This window comes from Lepidochelys olivacea (assembly GCF_965140295.1).
Source record: "Lepidochelys olivacea isolate rLepOli2 genome assembly, chromosome: 5".
NCBI classification, from domain to species: domain Eukaryota; kingdom Metazoa; phylum Chordata; order Testudines; family Cheloniidae; genus Lepidochelys; species Lepidochelys olivacea.
Window position 1 is genome coordinate 12,466,340 of NC_140415.1, and position 26,731 is coordinate 12,493,070.

The following is a 26,731-nucleotide window of genomic DNA, read 5'->3' on the forward strand; positions in this document are numbered from 1 at the left end:
CCATCTCCTCCATAAACTTATCAAGTTTAATCTTGAAGCCAGATCTTTTGCCCCCACTGCTTCCCTTGGAAGGCTATTCTAGAACTTCACTCCTCTGATGGTTACAAACCTTCATCTAATTTCAAGTCTAAACTTTCCGATGGCCAGTTTATATTCATTTGTTCTTGTGTCCACATTGGTACTGAGCTTAAATAATTCCTCTCCGGTATTTATTCCTCTGATATATTTATAAAGAGCAATCATATCTCCTCTCAACCTTCTTTTAGTTAGGCTAAACAAGCCAAGCTCCTTGAGTCTCCTTTCATAAGACAGGTTTTCCATTCCTTGGATCATCCTAGTAGCCCTTCTCTGTACCTGTTCCAGTTTGAATTCATTCTTCTTAAACATGGGAGACCAGAACTGCACACAGTATTCCAGGTGAGGTCTCACCAGTGCCTTGTATAACGGTACTAACACCTCCTTATCTCTACTGGAAATACCTCGCCTGATGCATCCCAAGACCACATTAGCTTTTTTCACAGCCATATCACATTGGCGGCTCATAGTCATCCTGTGGTCAACCAATACTCCAAGGTCCTTCTCCTCCTCCGTTACTTCTAATGGATGCGTCCGCAGCTTATAACTAAAATTCTTGTTATTAATCCCTAAATACACGTCCCTACACTTCTCACTATTAAATTTCATCCTATTACTATTACTCCAGTTTACAAGGTCATCCAGATCCTCCTGTATGATATCCCGGTCCTTCTCTAAATTGGCAATACCCGCTCCCGCTCCCTTTAGGATCCTTTTCAACCTCAGGTCTACATCCCGTATCTTAGCACCTGGAAGACAGCACACCCTTCTATTCTCTGGATCAGCTCTGGTTACAGGCCTGTCTATTCTTCTCAGTAAGGAGTCCCCGATCACGTAGACCATGCCTTTTCCTGGTGAAGGTGCTATTCTCCAGTCTATCCCCTGTTCCCTCTGGCTGCAAGTTCTTTCCATTCCTATTCTCCCTTGCAATCCTCTTCAACCCATCCTGTATCCTCCTGGGGCTCATATTTGGTGTAGTCGCCATTGACTTCACCTTTTCCTATAGGACTAGCTGCTCTTCTCTTCTTCCTTGCCCTTCCACCTTCAGTGACCACCTGCTGAGCCCCTTCTTCATTTTCCAACTCTGCAAACCTGTTCTTGAGCTCTATTTCTCCTTCACTAGCCCGTCTTTTCCTCTGCCTGGTTCTCTTAGTCACATGCTTCCACTGTCCACTTTCCTCACCTAGCAGGCTCCCCTCAGAATTGTTCAGTTCTGCTTCCATCTGCAAGTCTGGAGCTTTTCCCTTCAGCTGCCTCATATCTTTGCTCCATAATCTGCAGATGAAGCAGGGTTGGCTGGGGTAGTTCTTAGATGGACTATGTTTAAGGAAATCTCAGGGAACTGTGCTGGTTATTCAGTATTGATCCAATTCCTCGGCATGGCATTGTAACTGTATTACATCTAAGTGATGTGTTCACTTTTTAAGGTGGTATAACAGCCATAGACTGGACATCTGGCAACAGGACACTTGCCCAATAGGCTAAGTTCTCTAGGCCCCAGAGCTGTTCCACTCACTCTTGTATGTATATTTCCAGACAGCATCCATCACGCCGTCAGCTGTTGACAGGCCCAGTGATCCCAATCCCACTCCCTGAATTGTGAAGAAGGCCAGGTGAGATCTCACAGCCCAAACACCTATAATATATAGTAGATCTTGTAGATAGGTAAGGAGAGACTGGCAATAGGAAAGATTCGTTGATGCTGTAACAAGGTGCAGGTGTGTAACATGAGACCTCAATATACATGTGAATGTGGTGGAGTAGGGTATGGGGGAAGAGCAAGGAGGCATGCAGTGTGGAAGACAGGCATATGAATGGACAGGGAGTGTGGATGGTGGGTGTTTGAGACCAACCTACCAGATAATGAAGATGGGGAAGGAAAGAGTGTGCATAGTGGAAGACAGAAGAGATTTTAAAAGGTAGAGACCAGATATGAAAAGAGAAAGAAAGGATGGGAAAGAAAGAAAAGAGATGAAAACAGAGGAGAATTAAGTAGTAAAGGAAATCAGATTGAGCTAAGAGAGTCACGGGAAAAAAATACATCATGAGATTGGACGATGTAATGAAGGAAACAGTTGAGTGAAGGCCGGATAGTGAAGAATGAATAACAGAAGGAAATGCAGTGAGGGTTTTTTAATCTTCTAGTTTAATACCAAAAATGTAATAATAAAATAACAAACAATGCCATGTTATTTAAGTGCATAATCAGACAGTTCCTTCGTCATTTTAAACCAGTATAGCTCCATTAACTTCAGAAGAGCTTTGCAGATTTACACCAGCTGAGGAATTGGCTCAATAGGTATATACATTAGAGATGTAATTACAAGCCTGAACAGGTAAAGTGGTTTTCAGGATCAGGGCCTAAATCTCTCCAACTGGGCACCACTTAAAACACGAAATTCACATAGGAAAAGCCATTCCCTCACCAATCCGGGAAGATGCTATCTAAAGGTCTGACCATACCACTTGCATACAGACCTGGGTGTAGTGTGCAGATCCTGGTACTGGAGGCAACTCTGGGGAAGCCTTGTGCCTTGGATGGAAGCTATTCCCTTAATAGCTGGTTGAATTTTTCAGAATTTCAATTTTTCAACAAACTTTTTTAGTTGAAATTTTGCTTTTGGACTGAATTTTTTTTCTGGTTTCCTACAACCTATAGAGCGGATAGGAATTTTTCAATTTTCAAAAAAATTGAATTTTCAAAGGTTTGAGTGGTGATGTTTTTTTTTAATATAATCAATAATCATTTCTTTTTAATTAGGGATATTTTTAAAACCAGTTCTACTCTCCTGCTCTCCCTTGGGCCTTTTGGAAACAGCTTAGCTGAGAGTAAGAACTAGGTTCACATTTTCACTGAAAACTTGAACTAAAGTTCATTACATCAGTGTTTTTCTAAACTTTGGCTAGTTGAGTCCCTCCTCCTGGAAAATGAAAACAAGCATGTCCACCCATTTAATCCCCATCATGCGGCATTAAAGGATTATGTTTATTTTAGATTTTCATAATGTGATGCATCCTCTTCTTGACATTTCGTGTATCATCATTGGTATCATATATATTGTCATTGCATCTACAAAGGCAGTCAAGTCAAGCGTGTTGTTCTAAGTGTCTTAACCATTCAATAGCTGAGGGAAGGACATTGTGCATGTCCATAAGGGAACCAAGCAGTCCTTGCCCATGGGTGCAGCCTGCAAGTATGTGGCCTACACCTTCTAACTGTCCACAGCAGCAAAGTGGAGATTCATGAAGGACCCACTTATAACATTAGCAGCACATCAGAACAATCACTTCAGGTATGAAGTGAACTTTACACAAAGATAGCATGGAAAGTCAAAACCAGGGACTGGATTGTCATGGGATAGGCATTGGCTATGTTTGAAGCTTGTTCTTGCCATCTAGTATGCTGACTGGAGGTGAAATCAAAGTTCCTTATGGGAATTGTTCATTGAAAGGAATGGGGAAGTTCACACCTCTGAGTTATTGGTTTCAGTGTGTCTGCAAACTCACTCAGATGTCATTTCATCCATTATACTCATGTCATGTTTTGAAAGTTATTTTCTGAACCTTAAGAACTGAAAGCTGAGACTGCAGAACAAAGTTCTCTGTGCCCCTCAAATAGCTCTTCATGTCTCCCTGGGGCACAGGCCTCACACTTTGGGGAATGCTCCATTACTTAATGCTAGTTTTTAAATGCTCTCATGTTAACCCTAGGGATGAAGTTGGAGCATTTCAAGCTCTGTTAATGGAAGAGACTGCTGATCATGTTGCTCATGGCTGAAGCCTTATTCATCCATAAACTTTGCTTTTTGTTAGTTCTACTTTAAATAGAAATTCAAATGTGAATAGCATTTTAAAAGGGAAAACAAAGTCATGGGAATCCAATCATCTTCAAGCTTTGTCTAGGCTAAGGAAATAAATCATGTTTTAAAAGATGTAAGCTAACACCATTTTAAACCTAATTTTCCACCTAGTGTAGACACAATTTAACACTTTAAAAATGTGTGAGCTGGCTGTGGCTACCCTTGCCTCTCTCACATATTAGTCGGAGCTCATCTCAGTGAGCTAATCTTTTATTAAAAACATGCTATAGCTTTCTACAATACATTATAACAGCGCTGTTACAAGCAGTATATATTCAAATTCAGTGGGACTTTATAGGCATGCCAAGTCATACAAATATGGCCACCATATTGAGCACGTCAGCACTTTTTGAAGACAGACAACGGTACTTCGCAAGTTTGCCCTCACTTAACAAACTCCCTGATTGCATCATTAGGAGGGATTTATGGAATTGATCTGATGAATTTACTGGAGAGAGGTGCGGATTTTGGTTCACAGTACAATATCTTTATGTAATTCTAACTGAGTAGACAATGTCTCTAGAGAGGAGCAAAATAGTTTGTTTTGTGTTTTAACAAACAAACATAAAGCTAAAAAGGTTTTATTCTCCTCAGTCCATGAGAACTGAAGGGGAAATTACTGGTTTGGGAACATGCCCAATATTTCAGCCATTATTCCAGTTTTAGTTCTTTATTTCCTTTTTTCATTCTTAGGGGAAAAAATACTTTAATAGTTCTAAGTGCATTCTGGCTGCCGTGGCCCGGGACCTTATCAGACCTCATAGGTTAAGCATGGATAAACCTTGTCAAAATATAGATGGCAGATGCCACAGGAAAGTAGTATCAGTGGTTCAATAGTTGGAACCTTTCCATTGGACTCAGTGTTGAACCAACACCAAAGCATATGCTGCTAGAGGTGCCTTCTTTCAAATGGCGCAGAAGTCTGGGGTGCTGATTACTTATAGTCTATAAAGATTCCCTGAGAGTTTTTGCAATATGGATCCAAGCAAAAGTATAGGTAGGTAATTATGTTTCTTTAGATTCTACTTGTAGTTGAAGCTAACAGTGCTGGTCACGGTATAAAATTCTAGATCGAATAGAATAGTTTCAATGAGAGAGAAGCATTCTTCACTTTCTAAACTGCCATGTAGTGCTGCTATGTGTTGTCAAACAATAGCAGTGTTCTATCCCAGAAATGCATGATGTAATCCATGCACCTGTAAGGTTGCATTCTACCATGTGCCATGAAATTCTGCACGGGGATGGGGGGGGGGGGGGGAATGGAGTGAGTTTTGACTCGTGGAGTTGCCTTGAGATTATTTAGATTATTATTGGAATGGTAAGAGCATCCTCCTGGCCATCCAACTAGCAGGTGGTTCAGTTCTTCACAAGGACAAGAACTTCTGCACAGAGACCCAGTGTCTCCTCACTGCTCCTTTGGTTCTGCCTTCCCTTGGACGACTTTACCATGCAGCCTTTTCTGGAGATTGCACCAAAATGCTCCTGAGAGGGTGAAGTTGAAGTCTACAGCAGTATTGCACTGCAGTTGCTGAGGTGGCTGACGGATGTTGTATCTTGGTCATTAAAAAACCTTATTGGGTTTCTCATGCTTTGCCTTTGGTTCTTTCCTTTGATCTCCCTTCATGCACACTAGCACTAGGAGTACAGGTTATTAGGCCTCCTGAGAGAAGTATATTTTGAGGAGCAGGAGGAAACGCTGTAGGTAGGACCAGAAGGGGTTGCAGGGAAGGAGGCCCAGAGATGAAGGGTTGATTGGCTTTGCAGCTTTCCTGGAGTGAATGGGCAAGATGAGTGAAAGGCCAGGGCAGTAAGGTAGGAAGAGGCTGCAATTTGTAAGGCTCTGAAAGCTGAAGAAGTCTAAGGTGGGTATTGGGGAGGACAAGAATATGTTGTTTGCCTTTACGGAGCTGGGTGCTCTATCTATGAAGTCAGTGAGTAGAGTTCAAATTGACCTTACAGCTACAGTGCTGGGAAAGCTAGTTGTAAAACTTTGTGAAGTGCGAATTTCAAGTAAATTTGTAACAAACCAGTTTAAATGCTGCTGACTATTAGATTGTACATTAGCAGAAGGGTTTAATCCCATACCAATATCTTACCCTTGCCATAATGAGGGGCTTTTCTTCAATGACTCACCAATTAGCAATGTTTTTATTATTGGGGTCATGCAGAAAGTACAGAACTGCAGAATGATTGCCATGCTACATGGCAGCTTGGCCATGCATTAAGCCGATTATTAATCAAGCTCCTAACAAGCCTGTTAGCCCTATTCTTTCCAGTAGGCTGAACATCCATCAATGAAGACACTGTCTTAAGTGTCAAGCTTGCATGGTGCCTCTGTTATGAGCTAGATTTTAAAAAGGCAGTGCTCAAGTGTATAGAAAGATGAATATTTATCTAGGGTCCATTTTTTTTGCAAAGCTAATGCAGAGGGGAAATAGGTGCATGGGGCCTTTCTGTTGGCTTTCTCTCACTTGCAGCCACATGCCTTTTCTATGCTGCCTCCCACATTGGGAGGTGTCCTCTCCTTACTCCCTTGAATCCATCCATAAATAATCTTGGCAAAATATTCACCTGATGTACATTTTTGTATCTCCCTTGACTTCAAAGGGGCTATGCTGATTGACACCAGCCACAGAGCTGGCCCTTATTTTGTCAAGCCCAAGTGACATCATAATCACTATACTCGTGAACTAGATTCTTTGTAAATAAAGCTATGCTAAGAGCAAAATTATTTTCCCTTCCTAGGGCTAGGGTCACCAGGGGGACTTGGGTATTGCAGCAACTAACTTTTAGGCATCCTGCCCCTTGGTAGAATCCACAGCCCCTGGTTAGGCAGCCAGGCTCCCAATACAACACACCAGGAGAGTTAGGCATCTAAGAAAGGGATTTGCTGAACCCAGCATTCCAAGCAAAGGGGCAGTGCTTAGGATCCAAGCTGAAGGGAAGGGCCTACCTCCATTTGGGATTCACAGCTGTGAACCCTCTCCTGGAGTTACTCACTGAAGCCAGGTCAGCCCTTTCTCATGGAAAAACCAAGGAGGTAGTGATGTCCATGGGGGAAGTCCTCTTATTTCCACTTGGACAAAGTTCCGAGCCTGTATTGGTGGGTCCCACGCTTCCAGGTGGATCCAGTGGCCTCAGAAGCTCGCTAAGGCCCTCAATATGACTACCCTTTCTCAGTATAGCAGCAAAGGTCGCAGCTTATTTAGCTACTTTCATCACAGGCCAGTATGGGAGATGGGAAGGTGGAATATCCATAGTCTCTGTTGCTCCCTAGAGCTTAGTAGGTGCAGTTTGGCCTCCTGCCTGGACCAAAGTCTGCTTCCCCTCTCAAGAGGATCTCTGTAAAGCATGGGAGGGAAGGGGGGAATCTGGGCCCACCCTCTACTCTGGGTTTCAGCCCAGGGACCCTAATGGTAGCAGCTGTTGGCAGTTTTCCCTTCATCACTGATGCTGCTTTGATTCCCTGGGCCACTACCCCATCCATGGTCCCCTTTTCCTAGCTTCACCCTTACCTCAGGATTCAGCAATGCTTCCTCTCCTTCACCTGGACTTCCCCCAAGGGAACTGGAAAGGAGAGCTTTTAACCAGTATGAGTGAGATCTTGATTGGTTCCAGCTGTCTCCATTAGCCTAATGGCCTTCACTGGTTAATTGGCGTCAGGTGTCTTGATTAGCCTGGAGTAGCCTTTGTTTGGCTATCCAGGGAACAGGGACCCGCTCATTCTGAAGTGGATATACCTGTCTTCTACTCCTCTCTTATATCCTTCTGGTCTGAGTCTGTCACACCACTTTCTCTTCACCTGCCTCTGAGCACATCGACTGGTTCAGTGCAACAGGTGAGGAAGATGGAGGAACAATTTGTATTTCAGGATCCAGCTTCTTTGCATATGCCCACTGGGAGGAACTAAAGCACTTCCAGGGTTAGGCAACAGCTAAGCAGTAGCTTTGTAAATGCCAGTGGCACCTAAATGCCCTTTTAGACACTTGAGTGACCCTTGCGAATCCAGACTTCGCTGTTCTCTACCCTCATTTGTCCTGCCCCCTCCCACACTCTATAGTCATTGTTATGTACCTTATTTCGATCATAAGCTACTCGAGGCAAGCACCTTGTCTTGTGCCATGTACTCTAATGGCATTGTTGTAATGTGTATTGTGTATATGTATTCAAAGTGATGCAGAAATAGAGTAAACAGTTCCTGCAACCCTTTAAAATGCCTCACAGATAGTCCTTGAGGGCAGAGCAGAGATGTAGACAGGGTCCAGTGTGTCTAACATCAGGCTGAAGTTACACCGGTGTAAATGCCTCTGTGTGAATTTTACCCCGCACAGAGATCCATCACTGTTTGTGAGGGATGCAAAGTTCCTTCCTAGAAAATTCACGACTCCACAAAGCGCATCATTTTTCACTTAAATCTGTTTTTAAATCTCCTCCCCCGTTCTCAGTCCTATTATAAACAAAATATTTTCCTAGCAGTTATATATAAAGCCAGTGATAGCTCATTGCGGTAGAAGATAACGATCTACACACAAAGAGACAGACACATTTATAGGAAAGTGGAGATAACAAAGAGGCTGTGTTACAGGTCAGTGCAGGGACAATGAGGGGGAAAAATAAACTATCCCATATGAAGTTATAAAAGACATAGCACATTCCCGTGGCTGGAGTGCTGTGCTCTTCCATCTTAAGAACTGGAAGCCTTCTTTTCCTTTATTCATCTATCTTTCCTTCGCTGGAGACTTGTTTGCTTCACTGACTCCCTTTAGCATAATAGGGCAGTAACTGTGTTACTGTAAATGCTATGATGTCCTGTCTAAGTGATAGTCCTGGAGTCTTAAAATTCTCCATGAGCTACTCTGCAAGGTGAATTCCACTGACTATCACTGGGTTCCTGTTAAATAAATAAAAACCCTAGCCTTCCTGGAGGACCAGGGGATGTTTTTGTAAAAGTTATCTTTAAGGGGGGACTAGGGTTGATAGTTCTTGAAGGGTCATAGGCCAGTCTCCAAACCCCACTCTACCTTACAGGTCCCCTGCCACTCTGGCTGTTATTACTGTTAACCAGATAATAATGAATGATGGCTAGTTATTAAAATGATTATTATCAGTTATATTTTTGATATCAGTCATTCTCCCCATTCTTCAGATTAGCTACAAGATGATTGATCTATATCAGGGATATCTTGTGTTGTCCAAAATTTTTGTTAACTTGATAGAGTCATCAAGTTTAAGGCCAAAAGGGACCAACAGATCATCTAATCTGACATCCTGTATAACACAGGCCACCAACCCCACCCAGCACCCACACAGAGTTAACCAGACAGGCCCTTAATGGTGAAGTCTAAGATCTAAGATATTGTGAAGGCCAAGACTATAACAGGGTTAAAAAAAAACCCTAGATACATCCATGGAGGATAGGTCTATCAATGGCTATTAGCCAGGATGGTCAGGGATGCAAAACCATGCTCTGAAGTGTCCTTAGCCTCTGTATGCCAGAAGCTGGGAATGGGCAAACAGAGGATGGATCACTTGATGATTATGTGTTCTGTTCTTTCCCTCTGAAGCACCTGGCATTGGCCACTATAAGAAGACAGGATACTGGGCTAGATGGACCATTGATCTGACGCAGTACAGCCATTCTTATGTTCTAAGATTGGCACCTAAGACTTCTCAGGTGAGACGTCCCAGACTGAAAGGCAACTGTTCAAACTTGCCCCATGCTGACCAGGCTAATGTGTCTCCATCCTGACTTATGGAAGTCATCTCTGGTGGTGAGTTGGTGGTTCAGGCTTCATTCCCGTTTGGTACTTGACTGTTCTGCTGAAACTCCCATGAAGGGTTCCAATTAGTACCAGATGTAATGATGGTTTTGTGACAGGAACTTCTTCCCATTGGGAATTGGAGTAATTTTTGCTATCAGCCCTGCACCATGGGAGCTTGGACACAGACTTCAATGGAAGCTAGATCAGGCTCTTCTGATTGGATTGTTGTCATGTGCTTGACATCGGGCTACCCCAGAAGGTCTCTCCAAGTCTATATCTGAGACAGCATAATTGGCAGTAAAGAGAATACATTATGCCAATGTTCCAAAGACTTGCACTGGCCTCATGATTTTTCTCAGTGCAATTCAAGGTGTTGATATCGGTCTGTAAAGCTCTATTTAATCTGAGTCCTAGCTGAGGTCAGTCGATGAGTTTTAGAGATTTGATGTCTGAGGACTGGAATCAGGATATGGACATCACTCAACCCCAGACCTCACTTTCCTGTTGGTCTAATAGGAGAGCCCAAGTTTATTAACCTTCTCTGTACAGAGAAAAACCCATCTCTTGATTCAGGGGTATGCCTGAAGGAGTGCTTAGATAGTTTGCATCTTAATTCTAGATGGAATCTATTTATACCTATTGCTGTTGATAATGGATATGCATTTTGGTGGTAGTTTTAAAAATGATGCCTGTGACAATAGATAATGTGGTTGGTAAATGTTTAGAAACTGAAACCTACATTTCTCTTTGACCACTAAACAGTTATCAGATGGCAGCACCATTCCAGCACCACGAACAAAAGCTGGATTAGAATAGGCAACTGATGCCAGGGAAAGGATATGATCTGTGAATGTGCTGGGCACCCACTACTCGCAATCACTTCCATTTGAAATTATGCCCCTAAATCTCTACTTCATTACCAACCCCCTGGCCCAAGATCTAGTCTTGCTCAAGAATTAATTTTTAACATGGTCCTTTTGAGGATCAGGAACAGTGGGGTTAGTTAGGAGGCTGGGGGTTGGGGAATCTGTTTGTGCAGCCATAAAATATAATCTTAAACATAGGTTTCAGAGTAGCAGCCGTGTTAGTCTGTATTCGCAAAAAGAAAAGGAGCACTAGTGGCACCTTAGAGATTAACCAATTTATTTTAAACATAGTTGTCCATGCTTAGTTAGTGAGATAAGGTGGGTGACGTAATACTTTATTGGACCAACTTCTGTTGGTGAGAGAAACAGACTTTTGAGCTAGACAAAACTCTTCTTCAGATCTGGGACCTAGGACCTGAATCCACACCCCTGAGTGACGTAAATTATGCAAACCCAAGCACCAGTATGGACGATGCTATGTCCGTGGGAGAGCTTCTTCCACCAGCATAGCTACCGCCTCTAGTGGAGAAAGGAGTTAAGCTGATGGAAGAGCTCTCTCCCGTCATCTGAGAACCTTTTCACCAGAAGCGCTACAGTAGAACAGCTGCAATAGTAGACAAAGCCTGAGTACCTTTCCCCAATTTCCCCAATAAGAAGAAGAGCTCTGTGTAGTTCACAAGCTTGTCTCTTTCACTAACAGAAGTTGGTCCAATTGGACCAATAAATTACATGCATCCGATGAAGTGAGCTGTAGCTCACGAAAGTTTATGCTCAAATAAATTGGTTAGTCTCTAAGGTGCCACAAGTACACCTTTTCTTCTTACTGACCTTCACTCTCTAATATCCTGGGACCAAAACAGCAACAATTCTACATGCTTAGTGGCTATTCTGGATAAAAAATGACACTTGATTACTGTGCGTCTGTGGTATTTTGGACACCTTTTAGAGATTAAGTAAAAATTAACCTACAACTTCGTACAAGAAATGGTTGTATTTGCAAGAGTTTATAGCAAAGTATAGCTCAGGTTTTTACATTCTTAGTGCAGCAATACTTCCAGCTGCAAAGCCTTTATTAGGTAGCAGCTCAGTGGCTTTTTACCCTTCTCTGTGTTCCCTGATATGCCATGCTGCATTATTACCAGCTGACATTTCACAAAGGCCATTTTTCACACTTTGGATTCAGCACACCTTCTGTGGTCATTTAGTGTTCAGAGATGTTCTGACTGGAATCTGCAGTGTTATACAAAACCCTTCCCAGATCTATTATTGTTTTTATACTGATTTAAGCTTGCTCTTCAGAAAATGGTGTGGTGTGTGTGGGGTGTGTGTGTGGGGGGGGTGTCGGGGGGTTATTGTTGGGTATTTTTTAATGCAGGTAGTAACTTTTTTTTCTAATGTGATTGAAATTATAAATAGATTCAGGTAAAATAGCATCTCTACATACGCAGAAAAATGTTCCCACATTTAAAACTGAAAAGATCTTTTTGAAACGTTGAATGATTTTTTGCTCCAGGTTGGGGAGAAGTTGAAGCAGCAGTTCCAAAATACTGCAAGCAAGGTCCAGCTCGTTGGACATATTACTAGTCATGATCAAAAGATAGCCATTCCCAAGTGGTATATGAAAGGGTCATCAGGGTTTAGCACCTCAAATAAGGATACGATTGTGGGCATGTTATGTGGCTAGGGAGTCCTCCTGATCTGTACACTCATCCATGTCAACCAATCAAACTTCCTCCATCTTTAATGTTAGTAAATATAGACATCCATGGTGTGTATTGGCAGAAGGTCAAGCTCTGCTGACATGTCCCTTTTCTGTGGCATGTCATTTTAGGTTGCATCAATCTCATCATATTATCGAATGTGGGGCTGGACTCCACAATGTGAGTGTAACAACCTGATGAGACTCATTAGCAAGAAAATTAAGGAAGTGCTTTTCCCCCCTAAAGCTCAGCTGTACAAATTGCAATGGAAAGGGAATTATGTTCTTTAATAAATGAGCAGATTTATGTACACAAAAGATTTAGGTTTGGATACTTACCACTCATATGTTTCTCAGTCAGCAGGGATATGACAGTGCCTGGAAGTTAGGGCCTTTAAAACAAGGACTTCAAAATGCTAAGTAAATCTTCCTTAATGAAGTCTCATAACCCCCTTGCAGATGTGTGTGTGTTATTCCCATTTTATAGAAGGATAAATTGAGTTGCAAAGCAATTAAGTGGATCAGAGGCAGTGTCTTTAAAAGAATCCAGAAGGCCCAACATCCACTCCTCTCAAATCACATTCACTAGAGTAAAATGTGTATGTGTATCTATATGGGGGGGGGGAGAGAGAAAGGGGGGAAGGATCACATTTTGTAATAGGTTCCAATCCAAAACATCTATGAGATATGAGAATAGTTTTCTTCTTTCTCTACAAATTTATGACAAATATAAAGGCTGATCTGCAGAAGCAGTAAATCAACACAACTCCTCTTGACTTCCAGGGAGCTTGGCCAATTTATGCTAGCTAAGGATCTGGACCATAAAAACATGTGATGCATAAATACCCTATATACCACATGATGAGGTAGAATCACTCTTAAATTGAACAGTTCCTACTGATCTTGTACTATATATATATTCTTTGTTGAACAAAGTCAAACCACTGCAAACCCTGTTTTTAACCAATAATTACTTGTCTTGTCAGTGTCCCTTCCAAATGGATGTTCCAGAAAGTTATTAAAATAAGATTCTCTGCATGTTTATTTTGTTCACACACACCCCCAAGTCCAATTCCCAGATGGCATTTGTGAGTATTGACCAATTCTGCCAAAAGTAGAATCTGAATTAGTCCAGCTCACAAGACTTAAGGTTTCTTTTGTTCTTGCAAAGACCTTCCAAAGTGCATACATGCTGTTAAATGCACTTACTTAGTGATTGTCGTCTTCTAAGGGCATGGCTACCCTTGCAGATGTAGAGCACTGTGAGTTAAACCCGCCTTCGTACAGCGCAGTAGGGAAAGCGCTGCAGTCTGTCCACACTGACAGCTGCAAGAGCACTGGTGTGGCCACATTTGCGGCACTTGCAGCGGCATTGGGAGCGGTGCATTGTGGGCAGCTATCCCACAGAGCACCTCTTCCCATTCTGGTGCTGTGGCTTGTGGGAAGGGGGCAGGGAGTGTGGGGCATTCTGGGTCCTGTCCCAACGCCCCGTGATGCATCAGTTCGCATCCCAGCATTCCCTTTGCTTCCATCCACCTTTGACACCGTCTTTCAACGTTTTTTGTACTGCGTGCTCTGTCTTCCCTTTCGGTCTGCGGGAATGGAGCCCGAACTGCTGAGGAATATGCTGACGAGTCTCGCCAGCATGCCATGTTTGGCAGTCGAGTTATTCCTTAAGATCCAAAGTGACAGGACTCCGGCAATGATATCGACTCGAGTAAGGCAAACGACACGAGTTTGCTTGTGGCATTCACGGACATGCTCACCACCGTGGAATGCCGCTTTTGGGTTCGGGAAACAAGCACTGAGTGGTGGGTCACATCGTCATGCAAGTCTGGGATGACAAGCAATGGCTGCAGAACTTTCGGATGAGAAAAGCCAATTTCATGGGACTGTGTGATGAGCTCGCCCCCACCCTGTGGCACAAGGACACAAGATTGAGAGCTGCCCTGACGGTGGAGAAACGGGTGGCTATTACAATCTGGAAGCTGGCAATTCCAGACAGCTACCGATCAGTCGCTAACCAGTTTGGAGTGGGGTAGTCGACCGTTGGAATCGTGTTGATGCAAGTTTGCAGGGCCATTAATCGCATCCTGTTGAGAAGAACTGTGACTCCGGGTAACGTGCACGACATTGTGGCTGGCTTTGCACAAATGGGTTTCTCTAACTGTGGAGGGGTGATAGATGGAACGCGTATTCCAATTCTGGCACCAGCCCACCTAGCCTCGGAGTACGTTAATCGGAAGGGCTATTTCTCTATGGTTCTCCAGGTGCTTGTGGATCACTGTGTGCATTTCATTGACATTAACATAGGCTGGCCCAGAAAGGTGCATGACACGCACATCTTTTGTAACACTGGCCTGTTCAGGAAGCTGCAACGGGGACTTTTTTCCCAGACCAGAAGATCACCGTAGGGGAAGTTGAAATGCCTATTGTGATCCTTGGAGACCCCGCTTACCCTTTGATGCCGTGGCTCATGAAACCCTACAAAGGGAGCCTTGACAGCAGCAAGGAGCCATTCAAAAACAGGCTGAGCCAGTGCAGAATGACTGTGGAGTGTGCTTTTGCCCGTTTAAAGGGTCGCTGGCGCGCTCTGTGTGGGAAGCTGGACCTGGCCGATAACAGCATCTCCGCAGTTATATCCACGTGTTGTACCCTCCATAACATTTGTAAAGGGAAGGGAGAAAGATTCACTCAGGCATGGAACTCGGAGGTTCAACACCTGGAGGCTGAATTTGAACAGCCAGAGAGCAGGGCTATTAGAGGGGCTGAAAGGATTAGGGATGCCTTGAGGGAGCAATTTGAGGCTGAAAGCCAACAGTAACGTCTGGTGTGGTGCCCTGCACGGGAGTGAAGTGTGGTAGGAATCTGTGTTTGCTACGTATGATACACTGACTTGTAGTGCCTGTTGCTTTCCTGGGCTAAGGTTTCTTTTATGTTATGCAATAATAAAGAATGTTTTCAAAGCCAAACAATCAATTTATTGAAAATAAACACAATGCAACTGCTTGGGAAACACAAAGGGCAAGGGGGTCGGGTGGGGTGGGGTGGGGAATGGTACAATCACAGATTTGACTATGTCCTGTCTGGAGTGCTGTGCAATGCGTGCTGCACTTCAGCATGGCTATACTGCATGGTGATGGGGATTGAGTGCAGTGGGTCAGGGTCATAGTTTTCAGGGCTGGGTGGTGAAGCTACAGGTGTTGGAGGCAGCGGGTGGCGGTAAGAACCCGGATGTTGGGGAAAGTGGGTTGGAGGTGACATGGTGGCACAAGGGAAAGAGTTTTGGGACAAGGACTGTGCGGGGCGGCGGTAGTGCTCTGTCTGTATGGCTACGAGCACCTGGCTCGAGTTCGCTTGGCGCTCCATGATGCTTATCAGCCTCTCTGTGCTTTGGTGCCGGTGATCCGCATTCTGCTGGCGGACCCTCCTTTCACTCTCCCGCCGCTCCTGCACTTTTTTATTTTCATTAGTTGAATGCTGCATGACTTTATGCAGCATGTCCTCTTTGCTTCTATGTGGCCTCTTCCTGATTCTTTGCAGCCTCTCAGCCATTGATAACACAGACGGCTGAGATCTCAAGGTTGCATCTGTAAAGGCAAAATGCAACACTTAACAGAGGCAGCATTGTTCACACCAGACAGAGCAATGATTCCCCCATACTCCAAGGCAAGCACAGTCTACACAATAGCATAATTTGCCTGTCCCAAAGTGAGTGCACATAACCCATGGGAGCCCCAAAATGGTGAGTAAGCACAGGGTCATGCATGACTGGCTTTTTCATGGCTGTACTGTCCTCTGGGTTTCTGTGCCTTGGGGAGAGCCAACAGCGGCGGGGGGCCTCTATACTAAACACTGTGTCCACATTTTCCACAAAAGTTCGTCCCGGAAGATATCTCACTACTGAGGGTGACATGGGAAGCAAGGGAGGGTCTTCTACTGCAATGCGGCTTCCACCCTGTACCATATGCAGCTTGCCTGTGTGCAGCAATGGTCCCCCCGCCCCTCATGGCACAGTGGCGCGGACAAGTTAGCCCTACTGGGACGAGAACAACAGTGGCTCTCCCGAGAAACCTGCGCAAGCACATTGCCCAAGTTCTGGCTGCGACCTTTGAAGAGATCACTGAGGCCGATTACCGTGATGTGAGAGAGCACATCAACGCCCTGTTCTGCATCTAGGCATGCATGCAGCCCTAACCCTCCTCGCCCCAAGAGCCCGCACCGAGTAACTTCCTTCCCAAAATAAAAGCCGCTTACCGGGAACCTCCTCTGGTGTTTGTCCTTCCCCAAGCACCAGCCGCCATGACTGGCTACCTTCCTTCAGGAGAACAGCTCCTGGCTGCATGCATCTAGGGATGCCGGGGTGTCTTCCTCTGCCTCAGCACCCTCGCTCCTGCTTTACTGCTGCTCTTCCTCCTCCTCCCTCCTTGTTGGACTGTGCTCTGAAGTGTCCATGGTGGTCCTTGGAGTGGAGGTGGGGTCGGCTCCAAGTATCACATTCAGCTCTTTGTAGAAATGGCAGGTCGCGGGGGCAGCACCGGAGCAGCTGTTTGCCTCTTGGGCTTTGCAGTAGGCATTCCGCAGCTCCTTCATTTTAACACTGCACTGCAGTGGGTCCCAGTCATGGCCCCTTTCCATCATGTCCCTTGATATCTGCCCGAAGGTATCGTAATTCTTCTGGCTGGAGCACAGTTGGGACTGGACAGCTTCCTCCCCCGAAACACTGATGAGGTCCAGCACCTCGCCACTGCTCCATACTGGGGCTTGCCTGGCACGTGGAGGCATGGTCACCGGGAAAGATTCACTGAGAGCACTCCACGCCTGGCTGAGCAAACAATAAGGGGATTTTCAAAATTCCCAGGGAATTTAAAGGGCGAGTCTGATGGTTGGTCACCTGAGGGCAGGGCAGTAGAGTTCAAAGTGCTGACTAGAGTATCTAGAACAGGCGTTGTGGGACACTTCTGGAGGCCGAGCGCAGCGCAATAACAGACCAGGGCATCCACATTGGCGCTGCGGCCCTCCAGCAGCGGCACAGCAAACGTTATTCCACTCGCCGAGGTGGAGTACCAGCCGCGCTGTAGCCACGGAAACAGAGCGCTCTATGTGCCTTGCCCGTGTGGACGGGGAGTGAGCTAGGGCGCCCGGAGCTCCTTTATTGCACTGTAACTCGCAAGTGTAGCCAAGCCCTAGGTGTGCACATTCTTCCTCCCACCAAGCATTATTTCATTGTTTCTTTGGGAGACTATTTGCAATGCCTACATTTAGAGAATGGTTATTAGATCGAGGGAGATTATTCCTTTAAGGAATAGAACTCCACTGTCGTAATAGCTTTGAAACAGGTTGCACTTCTCTGTTTTGGCCCATTTTCTCTTAGACTTTAAGTAAATAGAAAAAGTGTATGACACCCTGTCAGTCCCCCACAGTTTATGCAGAACTGTCCAAGTTAGCACAATCTACTATATCATTGTTGGGAACAGCCATCTGTCGCAGACATAATTTCACTGTGTGTCTCTCTCCCATGTACTTCACAGTGGAATTCCAATCCAGAACTGGATTTCTAGTCCTCTCTTTGCTAGTCATAATATAGTAATCATCATTAGTACTACGGTATAATGAGGAACAATCAGTGTGTGGCTGAAACTGCAGGTTCAAAGAATGGGCCTGATTCTCCCCTGCCTTTAACCTGGAGTTGACATTCATACCTGTGCAGAGTGGATGCAAAATACTACCATTCTGGCTTTTCAATTTTTTCATTCATCTGGCATTCACTGGGCACAGATGTAAATGACGATACAAGATTTAAGGCTGAAGAGAATCAGGCCCAGTTTTAGTCTGAATATACATATGACAGAAATATATAAGGCCAGATTTTCTGCTAGTGTGAATTGGCATAGCTCCAGTGAGGCTGACTGACACCAGCTGACAATCTGGCTCCGTATACATAACTGTGACTGCAATTCTCATATCCTAGTTGTGAGCCTTACAACCAAAAGTTACGTATAGTCCATACAATACAAAGTGGCTAACTCGGTATTAGAGCTGGTCTGAAAACGGAGTTTCGTAATGAAAACAATTTCACAATATTGAATCGGGAAAAAAAGTTGAAACTCTGAAATTTTCCATAGAATGAAAATTCTGAAAAATGTGGATTCAGACGCATCAAAACATTTTTTCATGATAATACTGAAACATAATAAATATTTTAAATGTACAATAATTCAATTAATAGTGAATATGTCTAAACAAAATTAAATGAGACATAGTAGAAATTAACAGTTTACCTTACTGAAATGAATTGTTTCAATATTATTAAAAGGAAACCTGAATGTTGAAATGATTTCTTGTGACACTTTCCTGTTGAACACATAGTTGAAATCGACATTCCCAAAATGTTTCGCTCTTGGCGAAACTGAATTTTCAACTGGAAACTGTTCCGCTGAAAATTTTCAACAGTTCTACTCTGTATATATTATAAAATAACATGTATAGAATTTGCATTTTTGCATGATTTCTCTCCCACACAATGTTCTGAATCAGTTCAGTGAAATTAAGTTGGTTTTGTTTATATTAGCAACTGTTACTAAATCAAGGGCCAGATCCTCCACTGCTGCAAACGATGCAGCTTCATTGATTTCAGTGACACTCCCATCAGTTTATATCAGCAGAGAACTTGGTGCTATATTCTGAATAACTGTAACTTGAATAAAAAGGTTTACTATCACAAATGAAAACTACGTTGATGATGGTGATTCTTGTTGTTCCTGTAAGACCCACTACGTATTAAGCACCTTCCTAATTAGGCTCCTGTTCATCAGAGTTCTTAAGCACACAATTAAGCATATGAGTAGTTCCATAATCAGAAAATAGATGTTCTTAAAGTTAGCTTTGCCATTGTGAAGGAGTTGACTTATTGCTGGTTCATCCTGGTGGCCAGGCATGGCAGAGCACCCCTGTCCCCACTGGTTATCTCCTGTGGATAGCTCGGGCAGCAGTTGTCTGGGAAACTCCTGCCTTCAGTCAGCCCTTTCCTCAGGAGCTAAAGGTCTGGTCTCTTTCCTAGTCTGCCAGCAAGTGAGCTGCTCTGCTCCTCTTTTAACACTTCCTCCAGCCTGTGCATGCCTTGCAGGTGTCGGGGTGGAGCTGCCAGAGCCCAGAACAGCTCTTTAACCCCTTGTTGTCCAGCATGAGATCTGTATACCCCCTCACAAGCATACTGTATAGGAAGATTTGTATACCCCTACCGAAGAGGATCAAGGATCGATCTAAAGTCTGCTGAAGCCAGCAGAAGCTTTCCATTCACTTCAGTGAACTTTGGGTCAGGCCCTAAGAAGACATGCCATGTAAGAAAAGAGAAAGGCAGGAATTAAAACAGACATTTGAAATATATTCAATTTAGACCTTGGAGAAAGAGAGAGGTATAGGTATAATATCTCTATTGTCCCCTCTTCTGTGACATTGTTAGTTGACTGATTTTTTTGGTAGGCTTTGAGGCAGAAAGAGAGCCTTGCACTTTGGGAAACTAGGCGTTGCTCAGAACATACCCATGAAATGGCAGTATATTCAGCAAAGCTGATGGTACTATAATTTAATATCAATTATCAGTGCTTAGATTCAGGGGGCTATCAGTAACCTGGTAAGCAACGGGACTGTTGGTTCAGGAAAGCATGAGTGCAGTAAGAGCAAGGGAGAGACAATGCAAAATGTAAAATTTAGGCTGAATATCTGTTGCTAACATTGAGCAGTGGAACAGTCTCCCAAGGGAAGTTCTGGAAATCTCACTGTTTTGAGACATTTACTGCTTGACTGTACAGAACACTGGAAAACATACCTGAAGGGACAATTCTACACTTGTCGGGGAAGATGGGATTCCATCTTTTCTATTTTTAATATCTGTGATTCACTGATAATCTGTCCCTGACCTTACAAAGAGTACAGAAGCAAGTGGATCTTTTTCATTTTTATCTTGTCATGCTATTCAGGTCTTTTTATTTTTATATTTTTTTTTTGTTGGGAATGTGAGCAATATGAGGGTACAACAAAGACCTTTAGACAGCATCTCTAGTTGCACTATACTTTTTCTTCCTTGATATTACCATTCCCATCCACTGAGATTTCTCTAAACCAGAAACTCCTCATTTTTTCCACCTGATTACAGATAGAGGTGTGTGTGTGATCTTGGAGATAAAACAAGGGTGTAATGGGAAATCAGTGAAAGAGGAGAACAAGTTCCATTTTGAAACTTAATAATTAACTAGAGAGATAAGATTCCTTAAGTGCAGTGTCTCTCTCAGAGCACCGAGTGGTAACATAAAACTTATATGCGTCTGTCTCTCTTTGCTTCTAAAATTTGTCATGCAGATTTAATTTAGGAAACTCTTCCTTGCAGAATAAAATTGATCATGGATCCTTTTTTTTCCCAACTGGCTTTCTGTCTGAGCGGGGCTGTGTGTGTTTCATGGGCACTGAAGGGAAAGGTGAGTAGGAGGAGTAAGGGGATAACTAGAGGTCCTGCAATTATGACTTGGAGGGAAGCCTACGAGAATATATTTATTGAAGGTAGTTGACATTGTGAATTTTAATTTATTGTAGAGGTGCCCAGACCATTAGATGGACACTTTCAACTACCGGAAAGGGGGTTCCAAAGAGGATGGCTCTAGACTGTTCTCAGTGATAGCAGATGACAGAACAAGGAGTAATGGTCTCAAGTTGCAGTGGGGGTGGTCTAGGTTGGATATTAGGAAAAACTTTTTCACTAGGAGGGTGGTGAAACACTGGAATGCGTTACCTAGGGAGGTGGTGGAATCTCCTTCCTTAGAAGTTTTTAAGGTCAGGCTTGACAAAGCCCTGGCTGGGATGATTTAGCTGGGGATTGGTCCTGCTTTGAGCAGGGGGTTGGACTAGATGACCTCCTGAGGTCCCTTCCAACCCTGATATTCTGTGATTCTATGACACTTATTATTATTTTTATAAATTCAAAAAGGAAATCAACATCGTCAAGACCAGGGTGACCATTGCTGGTATTCAGAAGGAATGTGGCGGGGATGTTTGTCTATAAAAATGCACATGCACACACCCACCCTAAAACCTGTATTTACCCAGGGAAATGGGAATTTGTGTCTGAAGAATAGGTAATTGGGCAGAAATCTGAGTCTCTGTTCATACACACAGTTTTTTCCTGGCTCATACATCATGGTTGGGAATGTAGTAAATCCTGCAAGCACTCTTAGGTCCCTAATAATAATAATAACAATAATAGTAATTAACAAAAATATCTTAGAAACTCACAGAATTACTATAAAATAATCTAGATGTATTCACAAAAAAAACCAGTATAACAACTGTCTGAATTCCCATGAGCACTCACACTCTAAGGATTATGTTAGTAAGGCTTTTAAAAAAAATTGAATTACACACATGAATTTGCCTTATATTGCAGGCCATGAGCCAGCCACTAACTAACAGTGGTTTCAACTAGTAGTAATATTTGTATTATAATAGTACCTGGAGGCCTTGTTCATGGATCAGGGTTCCATTGTGCTAGGCACACATAAAAGACACAGGCAGTTCATGCACCAACATGCTTACAGTTTATGCAATTGTAATTATCAGTCTGTCAAATACAATCTATATAACTATAAATCTATACAGAGGCTAGGCAGAGAGATTCCCTGTGGGTGGGTTAATCCCTTAACTGCCTGCTTCAAGGTTTCTTGTACCTTTCTCTGTAGCATCTGTTACTAGCCAATGTCAAAGGTAGGAGGCTACAGTAGATGAACTTCCAGGCTTATCTGGCATGTCAGCTCATGCACTGTGGTCCCGACTTAAAGAAACATAGATACACTCAGAAAAGGCAAGTTTCCTACTCTGAATGATCGTGTCAGGTATCTTGGTTACGAGTAGTGCCATAACACTTTGAAATTCTACACAGCATTTGTTAGCTGAATGCCAGCCAAGTGAGTCAGTGCTGGGACAGAGAAATGACCTCCTTCATTAACTTCTCATAAGATTCTGTATCTCATTTAAGCCTTTCATTGTTTACTTGGCTATCATTCTAAAACATTCTGGTCCTCAGTCACAGATTAAAACCTTTGCCTAGCAGATGACTTCAGCTTTGGCAGTGCCCAATCAGATAATAGAAGCTTATGTAATATGTGCTATTTATTTCCAAAACAAATAAAGTTTTGATAACCCTTGGATGTTACTTTCCACTTTGATTTTAGGAACTATCTGGTCCTAAGTGGTCCCAAAAACTCCTCTCAGCTGCTTAGAAGGAGATTTTATTGTACTCCAAAAAGTGTTGCAAAACCCCAGCTAGCTGAAATGACAAACCTTTTGCAAACACAAGTCGTGTAGCTGTAGCATACTGCAAAATATAACCGCTATCACTGTTTCCAGTAGTACAGGCACTAGGATTGAAACACCAAATGAAGCAATCTCTGCCAAAACACTTTCCTTGCTGATCTCAACCGTTTGAACCACTGCTCAGCTTCTCACCACAACTTTAACCTGTCAAGTGATTGATATTTGGAGTCCCAGTTATGAAGCTGGCCTTTATGCTTTGAATCTGCAGGCTGAGAGCATGCCCTCATTTAATATACAACACTGAACAGCCATCAGCTAGTTTGGCTTGGAGAGACATAAGGTCTAGCAGATAAAGCAATGGAGTAGGTCTAAGAGTCAAGAGACCTTGATTCTGTTCTCAACTTCATTACTGACCTGCTGTATCACTTTAAGACAAGTCATGTCACCTCTCTCCCTTTGTCTAATCTATTTAGCGTGAACGCTCTTTGTGACCAGAACACCTTTTAGCATGTGTCTGTAGAGCTCCTAACACAATCACAATCACAGCTGGGGCTTCCAGGCTCTACTGCAATACAGTGACTAATAATAATATGTGACTGTTAATGGTCTATATTTAAATGTGAGATCTAGGAAGTAAATCGCTCATAGCCCCTTACCATTCATCTGAGCGATCCAGGCTATTCAGGAACCGCTTATCGCAGCTTGTTTTTGATGCTTCTCCTTACTTAGATAATTTTCTTGCTCTGAGAAAATTGGTGGCATATGTAGGTCAATGGGCTGAAAGATGAAAACATGTCATCTTCCACTCAGGCTTCCCCGATTCTGATCATAGTACCAATCAATTTCCAGACATGGATCCCAGCATGTGGGTAAGTTCACTAATTCCTATTATCCTCCATTAGTTCTTGTAACTTCCATGTCACTGGAAGGTTAACCATTCATGCAAATGTGCCTCATTGTTCCAGGCAAATTTTCTCTATCTCCTTCTCTCCTGTGGGGGCTGACTATACATTATCACCTATGTCATAGAAACTTCCAAAATTTGTCACAACCTAATGCATCTTAAGTTACTGAAATTTAGAGGTTGGCAGGTAACACTTCTTTTGGCTGTCTCCAAGCAATCCAGCAAAGGAAGTTAACCAAATAGTTACCATAAACAATACTGTCACCATCCTCACCTCAAATTGTTTGATATTCTTAAAGAACTAGTGTGCAAGGTTAGCCTACATTAAGAAAGTGTGGGTCTTTGTTCCCCTCTACTGGTTGGTCCACAGAAGAGGTTTATGAGTCCCTTGTTGTCTTGGGCTGATGAGTCCTTTAACTCAAGAAGTACCGGCACATGCTTTTAACTCTGAGTCTTGGGCTCAAACCCCGTTGAGTGTCCAATCAAGGTTTGTTAGGCAAGCTACATCAGGTGTGAAGAGTCTCAACAGCCCATGTCAGTGGGGAAGGTGCTCAGATATGTAGGTGATGAGTGCAATATAACTACCTAAACAAACATCTTAGATAGTTATAAGTCACACTTTAATGAGGCGAGGGTAAATAGCTCTTTTTGTTTCTGCACCAAAACCAGGAGTGACTAATTCAAAGTATAAACCCCGGAACAAAAAGTATCTTGCTATCTAAATAGAATTTTTTATAATATTTATACTCAGGGAAAAGATTAATTTACGAAGACTCACAATACGCCTGTTAGGTGGAAAATATTATTGTCGCCATTTTACAAATGGACATGCAAAGAGCAGCCCAGGATAGACAGTGATGTTCACTCTGTAAGGTAACACAGGCAGGATTCGGATTCAGAAACCGAGTCCTCAAACAGAATAAGCGGCTGGGCCAGGGGCACACAGCCACACTTCCACACAGTGAGGAAGACAGAACGCAGCATTGGCCTAATTCTGTTCTCATTGACGACCACAATCAACCCGCCAAAACTGAAATCTTGCTAAAGAGCCTGACTTTCAAAAGGGATGACCATCCAGGAGCTCAGGCTGAAGTTTATGGGAGCTGCTGGGAGCTCAGCCCACTTGAAAATTGGTCACTTACTTAGATACCTAACACGGATGTAGGAGCCCAACTTTAGGTGCACATTTTTAAAAATCTTGGCCAGGGGCCTCTGAAAATCTGGCTCTGCAGATGAAAGAAAGTTAGTGCCTCTGCATCTTCCAAAAGTAATGGAAAGGAGAGAAAGATGATCCATCACCTCTAGGCCAACAAGAGATACCAAACATGTAGGAGTCCAGCTCAGTAGGATGCAGGAAATAAAATGCAAAATCTCTAAATGCAAATATGTGGGTCTTTTGGGGAAACTATGGATATTAAGTGTGGACATCCATTTAGAAAGTAGCAGTGTGCTAGAGCATATGCACACATTGCAATGGGAAGCTAAATTAATACCCAGAGGAATAATCATTAAAGCAAAACAAACAGACAAACAAAAACCCTCTCCAAAAAGCCAAAAATTATATTAAGAAAATAAAATACAAAATGTCATCCATCTGCAGTGTTATATCCTAAGGGGGAGACCACGGACTATACTAGCAAGCAGATAGATCCATGTATAAATGAATATGATGCTGTGAAGGCGACAAAAAGGAATGGGATAGGGGAGGACTTTCTTGCAGATTAGCTGCTTAAGAACCAAAAATAATTCAATTTGGTCATTCTCACATGGATATGCTGAGAGGACTGGAAGTTCTGTAGTGTGTTCCTACACGCTCGAATAACACTTCCTCTCTCTAGCTCCTCTCAGTACATTTGAACAGAGGATCCCATTCAAGGTCCCCTGGATCAATTATTTTTCATGGGCCTTTAGGCGTGGGAAACCAAACCATCTTGGCTGATGATGTGAGGCACTAAGACCCAGATTTGCAAAGCTATTTAAGATTTGCTGCGCTCAACCTAAATCCTATTGACAGTTGATGGGATTTAGGCTCTGAAGTATTGAAATCCCTTTTGAAAATGAGATGTAGGTTCCTAAATCAGTTAGGCATTGCAACGTTGAGCAGAGCAATGCCTAAATATCTTTAAAAATCTACGTCTGGAGGTCCCACTCAGATTATGATGCTGCATTGCATGTTGGGATTTGTAGTCTCCATGGAATAGCCGTGCCATAGGTTTCTTACTAACCTCCATCAGTTAATGGTTGGCTTATGTCCTGAAGCACAGGGGCTTGTATTAATTACATTGTATCCTATCTAATGTGACTATGAATGTTTTCAACTATATAAAAATGTCTAATCCTTTTTTTATTTAATCTTCTAAACTCTTGGCCTCAGTGTTATCTTGAAACTGTGAGTTCCTCTGGTTAATTATGCATTATGCAAAACTAAAATCCTTTTATTAGTTAAATTTTCTGTCTTTCAGTTTTATTGTATTTCTTCTTGTTGTGACAGAAAGCAAGCAAGAGTTTCTGATTCTGATTCCACCTTCTCTACCATCCGTTATTCAGTCTACCATTATTTCATGCACTTTTGTCATTTCCCCTCTTCTAACTTATCAGCAGTCTACCTTTGTTTTGTCCTCTTTGGAATTCATCAGTCTTGCTAACTATCCTAATAATGTCACCCGCAAATTGTGCCACTTTATCATTCACCATTTTACCACATTGTTAATGATTGTATTAAACAAGATGTATCTTTTGGGGCACCCCTCAGTTAGTCTTTTGCCATCTTGAAAACTGACCAATTATTCCTACTCTTTGCTTGGATACTTATCTTGTATCTGATTCATGACAGGGCTCACCCCACGACTAGTTAATCACCATAATAGCTTATTGTGCAGGATTTTGACAAAGGCTATTAGAAAGTCAGGAAAAGTTCTGCCTGTCTGCTCTCTGTTGTCACTGTTTTGGTAACACATTTAGAAAACTCTACTAGACTGGAGAGGTGTGATGTTTCTTTCCAGAAACCATGCTGGTTTGTCCCTATTACAGTAAAAGCTTTGTTTATCAGGCATGTTGAGGGAATGGGAGTGCCGGTAAGTGAAAAATTCTGGTTAACTAAGAGGGAGGGAGTTTGGTTGCAGCAGGGGATGTGGGGCTGGGGGTTGAAGCGCGGGAGGTGATGTGGGGCGTGGGCTCTGGGAGGGAGTTTGGGTGTGGGAGGAGGCTCGGGGCAGGGGGTTGGGGCATGGGAGGGGTTTTGGGATGCCAGATCCGGGGGGGGC

At 43.2% G+C, this 26,731-nt stretch overlaps 1 protein-coding gene across 1 annotated transcript in view; it reads left to right on the forward strand.

The window, feature by feature from the left end:
* Positions 1-26,731, forward strand: part of LOC311521332 (urea transporter 2-like) — a gene marked incomplete at its 5' end in the record, with an annotated part of 197,542 nt that overhangs the window by 56,634 nt on the left and 114,177 nt on the right. The window contains one exon of the mRNA XM_084629614.1: positions 9,500-9,609. Within this exon, the coding sequence (XP_084485740.1) occupies positions 9,500-9,609 (110 nt within the window). The remainder of the gene's footprint in view (positions 1-9,499; positions 9,610-26,731) is intronic.